The 7,411-nt window shown below is 58.1% G+C and overlaps 1 protein-coding gene across 1 annotated transcript in view; it reads right to left on the reverse strand.

The window, feature by feature from the left end:
* Positions 1–219: 219 nt before the first annotated feature.
* The window catches only part of NSUN2 (NOP2/Sun RNA methyltransferase 2), a 54,732-nt gene continuing 47,540 nt past the window's right edge, over positions 220–7,411 (reverse strand). Inside the window, exons 14-19 of the mRNA XM_007953262.1 lie at positions 6,845–6,937; positions 4,950–5,085; positions 3,935–4,015; positions 3,085–3,223; positions 1,455–1,494; positions 220–700 (exon numbers count right to left, since the gene is read on the reverse strand). Of these exons, the coding sequence (XP_007951453.1) occupies positions 220–700; positions 1,455–1,494; positions 3,085–3,223; positions 3,935–4,015; positions 4,950–5,085; positions 6,845–6,937 (970 nt within the window). The remainder of the gene's footprint in view (positions 701–1,454; positions 1,495–3,084; positions 3,224–3,934; positions 4,016–4,949; positions 5,086–6,844; positions 6,938–7,411) is intronic.

Here is a 7,411-nt window from a genome sequence, read left to right on the forward strand (position 1 = left end):
CACACAATACCCAGCATGGGCAGATGAAGCAAACAGGACCGGCCGTCCAAGCAGCTGGAGGTCCACGCTGGGCACAGAGCCGCGCAGAGACTGCCTCCCACCTGCCCATTTCTGCTCCTCCCACCACTGCCTTCCGGTCAGAGGCCTGCGTGTGGTCTGAGCCGTAGAACAGTGACGCCACCCCCAAGCCTGGCTGTGCTCTCCCTGGCAGCCCCCTTCTTACTGGGACATGCCATCCCCAGATGCATCACCGCCCGCTGTCCTGTCTGGGCTGCTGCCCCCAGCCACGTCACCACCCACTGTCCCATCTAGGCTGCTGTCCTCAGCCGCATCACCACCTGCTGCCCCATCTAGGCTGCCGTTCCCAGGTGCATCATCGCCCACTGCCCTGCCTGGGCTGCCGTCCCCAGCCGTACCACCGCCTGCTGTCCCATCTGGGCCGTCATCTGTAGTCACGTCACTGCCTGCAGCCCCGTCTGGCTCACTGGCCTCTTCCGCCTGCATCTTGGTCTCTGCTGGCCCACCACCAGCAGTGCTCTCATCGGTGAGGACAAGCCTTTCTTTCTTCTTGTCTCCCAGCACCTCCACCCCCATCATCCTGAGATAATGCAGCCGCTCGTTCTTGGGCACAAAAGTGCGGAAGGAGGTCTTTCCACGCCATCCACACATGACAATGGGACACTGGAGGGTTCCTGGTTTCCTGTAAAACAGGCTCCTGTCAGGACCCGATCACCGTCAATCCCATGCCCCAGCCACTCAAGTGACAGGCCACCAACAGAAATGGCCCACCAAGGACCAAATGACAAGAACCTCTGACATGCACCAACAGGGTTATTTTTGTCCAAGACAAAATCTGGAATTCAACTCCTAAAGAGTGTTTAGAAGTACTACACACACTTCAGGCACCACCAAGATGCATCAGCTGAGCCCGATACCAATGACACATGTACTGTCACCTCAGCACTCATGTGTCCACACACTGTTTCAGGGGAGTATCCACAGAAGGCTTCTGAAATTATTCTACCGTATTGTCCACCACGAGGACAATGAACACCCATGCATTCCTGCCGACCCACAGGACACACTTTGGCTCACACCGAATGCCTCGGAGTTCCCGCCCACCTCATAGAGCACACGTGCTCACTCGCATCCAACATCCCGGAGTTCCCGTCTGCCTCACACAGTACACGTGCTCAATCATATCCAACGCCCTGGGGTTCCCACCCAGCTCACATGTGACATGCTTCACTCACACAGAATGCCCTGCAGTTCCCTCACACAGGACAAGTGCTCACTTGCACCCAACGCCCCGGAGTTCCCACCTGCCTCACACGGGACACGCGCTCACTCGCACAGAACGCCCGAGTTCCTGCCCACCTCACACGGGACACGCGCTCACTCGCACAGAATGCCCCAGAGTTCCCGCCCGGCTCACACAGGACACGTTTACTTACCTGGCGTCTGGTTCATACTTCAAGACGATGCTTCCTTTCACTGGAAGAGAAACAGAGAAGGCTTGCTCAGTGTCCCAGGTGGGGATACATTTGCTGAGCACATTCTGGAAGCCAGTATTGGCTCAATGTGTTGAGGAATTAGAACGACAATCTACACCCTTGGCCAGCGAGGACCTGGGTGCAGAGAGGCCTGGTAACTGTATAAGGGCAGCCAGAAGCAGAGCGTCCAGGGCTGTGGTGAAGACAAGGAAAGGACCGAGCCAGAGCTGGTCCACCTGGCAGGTCACCACCAGGGGCAGACGGCTGGGGATCAACGCTGCTTCTGTCAAGCAGAGATTAAATGAAGAGCTCCAGCTCCCAGAATGGCACGAATCACCACAAAAGAAACTGTCCAAGGTCACAGTGCAGATGTCAGAATGCAAGACCGGAGCCAAGCCCCCAGAGCTCACTGTCCGTGTAGATCTCCTCTCCTCTGGGTCAGGGTTCTTGTCTAAGGAGACAACAGATGAAGCCAGACCCTGTGGCCCGACCTACTTGCCTCCTGGCCTCTGACTGACAACACGGAGAAAGGACCAGAGCCCGCGGCCTGTCCCCTGTATGACACAGCCGTGCCCACTGATCACATACTGAGCATCAATGGGACCTGAACCTCTAAACCATCAGTTATAAAAAGTACAGGAGAATGGAGGAGCGTGGTGTCTCAGGACTGTAGGCAGGAATCCTCTGCTTCCCTTGGGCACCGCTCTGGCCACTAGTACCACCACTGGGCCCCTGCAGGACAGGCTGTCTCGACTAACACGCCAATGCAACCAGACGCAACGCCAGAGGCCTCTTGTGCTGACTCCACGCTTACCCATAGCCTTGGCCTGGCTGTATGTCTCACTGCTCGTGTCCTTACAGCACAGAAGACCCGGAGCCCTGAGACCCAGCCACTGTGTCCCCACGCGGGCCTCTCCCTGGGACGTGGGGCAGAGAGAAAGCTCAAGAGCTCTAGCTGGTGGCTATGACGCCCGCCCAGACCGCCCTGGGATGCCAGCAGTGCTGGAGCTCGGCCAGGGGAGGCAGCATGCCACGGGGCCAACCTGACCCAGGGTGACCTCATGTGTCAGAGCAGATCGTGTTCCACAGGGTCAGCAGGGGCTTATCTTTTAGAGGAAGACTATGACTGTCAGGCCTCTCCTCCAAGACACCTCCAGGTAGGCTCAAGCCTGCAGGCTTCTGGCCAACAGTGAGCCAGCAGGCAGTGTGTTAACCGTTTGTAGGAGAGACTCCTGGGGAGGTACAAACAAAAACAAAGCCCCTGCTTCCAGGTCACTTCCAGCTCAAGGCCACCACTGAGACCGAGCAGACATGCTCCAGATTACCAGGCCTGCCTCCCCCGGCTCCACCACGTCAACCAACCGCCAACCTACCTGTGCACCGCTAAACACTTAACCCTCTGGGCCACCAGAGACCTTTCACAATAAAGCAATCCCCAGATCCACTTTCGACCTTAATATATCCAGCGCCCCATCAGTCACGTCCCTGCAAAGCCCTCCACACACTGATGCAGCAGACAGGAGAACACGACAGTGCAGCGAAGCATGTGGCCGCGGCGCCCATGAGGGGGCTGTGCTGACGCTGCACTCACCCATGGTCTTGGCCTGGTTGTATGTCTCACTGCTGAGTTTCCTGAAAAATGGATTTTCCTGGGTCAGCAGTGTTACCACGTCTTCCATGGACACGGTGACAATCCTGGACTTGATGAACGGATACAGTGTGTATATGCCCTACAAGAATGAAGCGCCATTAGTGACTGCCACCCCCTCACCCTGCACAAGGGGGCCAGGAGCCATCTCACCAGGCACAGCACTGGGCAGGGCTGGGAGGCTCCAAGGCAAGCTGGAAGCCTTGCCCAAATGACTGGGAAGGCAAGAAGAGGCCTACGGAGAGGTGACAGGATCACCAATGCTCCACTCCTGACTGTGGTCACTGTAAAAGGGACCAGGAGGTGGGGACACAAGGACCAGTGTCCTGATCCCCCTCAGAGGCCAAGGACAGAGGGCAGACACCCGGCGGTCAGGGCCAGTGTCCTGACCCCCGCAGAGGCCGGGACAGAGGGCAGACACCCGGCGGTCAGGGCCAGTGTCCTGACCCCCGCAGAGGCCGGGACAGAGGGCAGACACCCGGCGGTCAGGGCCAGTGTCCTGACCCCCGCAGAGGCCGGGACAGAGGGCAGACACCCGGCAGTCAGGGCCAGTGTCCTGACCCCCGCAGAGGCCGGGACAGAGGGCAGACACCCAGTGGTTGGGGCCAGGGGCCCAGAATCTCTGTGCTGTGTGCACCCTCTGGCTTGAATCCCGTGAAAGCAAAGAGCGGGAGCGACAGGGGGCAACAAAGACTAACACAGGGAGCAGGCAGGATGCCTGGAGGTCGGCCAGCGCTGTGTTCCATGTGCTACCTTCCTGAGGGAAGTGCTGTCAGCCCGTTGCCTGTGTTACCTCCTGAGCGAGCCGGAAGGCGCAGTCCAAGTGCTCCCCGCTGTTGTTACGACACAGGACCTTGATCCCTGTGTTGATCACCTGTGAGGACAGTCAATCATGAAGATCCATGACCCAGCCTACGAGGGGCAACATCCAGTCAACTGCTGAGGGAACAGGAAAGGGGCCGCCTGAGGGGAGGAGGGGGACACACCTAACGGGGGAAGAGGCTGAACACATCTGAGGGGAGGAGGGGGACAAGTCTGAGGGGAGGAGGGGAACACGCCTGGGGGGGACACGCCTGAGGGGAGGAGGGAGGGGAGCTCTGGGGGAAGGAGGGGGTACAGATCTGAGGGTGGAAGATGGGGGACACGTCTGAGGAGAAGATGGGGGATGCACCTGAGGAAGAGGAGGAGGAATGGGTCTGCAAAGATTAAGGAGGGAGTACAGGTCTCGGGGAGGAATGGGGACAGGTCTGAGGGGAGATACTCTTGAGAAGAGGAGGCCGGGGGACATGTGAGAGGTGGGCTGAGCAGAGGGCATGTCTGAAAGCAGCTGACTACAATGGGGTCCCCACACCCCTTGAACTCGGGAGGGCACACAGGGAAGTGGTCAGGCTTCTCCCCCGGAGTCACCGCACAAGGAACTAAAGCTGACAGGTTTTCCCGGAGCACAGTCTGCTGGCTACTGAGAGCAGTGGCACCACTGCTCGCCCTGCGGCCCCAGACCCCACGCAGAGACCAGCTGCACAACAGGGGTATGCGTAGGGCAACAGCAACACAAATGCCTGAACACGGGCCACCTGTCAGAGGACTGGCAACAGGCCTGGCGCATCGGTGGTGCTGAGCAGCCCGCCCGCTGAGGGGACGGTCAAGGAAGACTCTGGCAGGACCACGCCCACGCCCCTGGCTTCAGGGCCACAACGGCCAAGGCTCTGACAACAGGAGGCAGCCCACGTGTTCTTAGCCCATGGCAAACAGGCAGAGAGGAGCCCAGGCACAGAGTGTGGACCCCATGGCCCCACCACACAGCGCACCTTCATCCTCTCACTATTGTTCAGCAGCACGTTCCTCAGCTCCTTTGAGACCATGTACAGCTGCCTCTTCTTTCCTTCCGTCGTGCGTGTCAGCAAGTTCATCTTGGGGAACGAAGAGTCCAAAGCATAAAACTTCCTACGAGCAGAACAGAGGCTGCTTATACGAGGGCGTCAAAACATGGGGGCCAGCCTCCAAGGCCTGCCCCAGGCTCCAATAGTTCACACTGGGGATATCTCACATGATCCGGCCTCCAAGGCCTGCCCCAGGCTCTGACAGCTCACACTGGGGGACATCTAGTGTGATCGGCCTCCAAGGCCTGCCCCAGGCTCTGACAGATCACACTGGGGGACGTATCGTGTGATCTGGCCTCCAAGGCCTGCCCCAGGCTCTGACTGCTCACACTGATGGGGTATCTTGCGTGATCTGGCCCCCAACGCCTGCCCCAGGCTCCAACAGTTCACACTGGGGATACCTCACATGATGCGGCCTCCAACGCCTGCCCCAGGCTCCAACCACTCACACTGGGGGACATCTCGCATGATCTGGCCTCCAAGGCCTGCCCTAGGCTCCGCCTGCTCACATTGGGGGTATCTCACGTGATCCGGCCTTCAACACCTGCCCCAGACTCTGACAGCTTACACTAGTGGGCATCTTGTGTGATCTGACCTCGCTGGCTTGCAGCGCCTGCCCCAGACTCCAACCGCTCACACTTGGGGGTTTCTTGAATGATCCAGCCTTGCCTGGGGCTGCCACATGGTGTTTACGGGGGCCGCTGCAGTGTAGTAAATTACTTTGTGTGGCTTTTCTACCCATGGTCTTTGTAAACTCCAAGGTGGGATCTATGAGCAAGTGAGGAGCTCCTGATTGCTGAAGGTGTCCACCTGGAGTATTTCTGTTGGGAGTGGCACAAAACAATGTTCTGGGAGGTGCCCACTCTCTCTCAGGTGCTTAGAGTTCTGATGCTATAATTGGTTAGTTTGACCACCCTGCCGGGCTCAAAAGGAGGCACTCTCTTGGACTGCTGGTTGAGGAAGACTTGCTGCTGAAAGAGACACGGGCTCCTGAGACACGCGTTGCTGGGAAAGAAACGCAAGAGACACGCACCCCAGGAAGAGACTGTGAGAGACTCTTGGCTGAGGGACAGTGGGCTGGGAGAGAGACTGAGCGTTCTTCCTGAACTTGAGTTGTAGCCTGGTGCTTCCCTAATATACCCTGTAATCTGTGAGTTCTGTGTGGCCACTGCAGTGAATTATCGAACCCTGGAGAAAGGTGGTGGGTGCTTTGGGAGGAACGGTTGGAGAAAGGGCTGGAGGGAGGCAGCATGTTTGGCCTTGCAATAATAGGCCTTGGGTTACTGCTGTCTTCCTCTTGTGAGATTAGAGGAGGTCAGAACATGTGGCCTCCTCGCAGTTTTTGCAGCCGCCCAATCAGGACTTCTACACAAACACCCTGTCTCCCCATGCTGCGACCCCATTGCCCACACCACTCCTGAGGCTCCTGAAAAATTTCTAGACTGATGTCAAGGGTAATTCAGTAAATGAATGTGCAAATGGGACAACCTCTCTTCTCAGTCTGCCTAGCCAGGACCCACTGAACTGGAATGGGACCACTGGGACTGGCGGCCTGACCCTTCCTCTCTACACACGCAACCGACAGTGCTCAGAACCAGCTCACTGTCACCTTGACTGTGGGCAGCTGCCTCGCTGGATGACCACTCAGCTAATCGGAGGGGCGGAACAACCGGGGTCTAATGTCTCATCTAGCTTTACATCAGTTGAAGGGGAAGGAGCCCCCCAGAGCGGAGCACAAAGCAGGGGCTCCAGGTGACCAGGCTGCACACTCCGCCCTGGAACGCCTTTAAACCAGGAAGTGAAAAGGACGAATTGCCCCTTACTCTATCGGCGGAAATAACGGGTCATCTTCAGGGATAAACACAAACGGGTCTTCCTTAAACCCAAACAGCTTCATTTTCTTTGACGGAGGAGGACTAGAGTGGGAACAAGAGAAATGAATCCGTCTGAGTGGTGACATTAATACCAACAGCACCTGCTCTCCCTCCATCCTCAACTCTCCTAACCACTGTGCTTTGAACTTCAAGCCCTCTGCACACAGCCCTGCCTCAAGCCTGCCACGCAGCCGGGCACAGGAACCACTGCGGGAGCAGGACAGGGGGCACGTTCACTCTGAGGGGCTGGGAACATCGAGGCCCACAACCTGCACACGTCACCCCCCCACCATCAAGACCCACACACACCACCTCTCCCACACCACGACCCACACACACCACCTCTCCCACACCACGACCCACACACGCCACCTCTCCCACACCACGACCCACACACGCCACCTCTCCCACGCCACGACCCACACACAGCACCTCTCCCACGCCACGACCCACACACAGCACCTCTCCCACGCCAGGACGCACACACACCACCTCTCCCACGCCAGGACCCACACA

The sequence above is a fragment of the Orycteropus afer genome, unplaced genomic scaffold (assembly GCF_000298275.1).
Source record: "Orycteropus afer afer isolate SDZICR_OR568_19922 unplaced genomic scaffold, OryAfe1.0 scaffold00381, whole genome shotgun sequence".
In the NCBI taxonomy this organism is placed as follows: Eukaryota; Metazoa; Chordata; class Mammalia; order Tubulidentata; family Orycteropodidae; genus Orycteropus; species Orycteropus afer.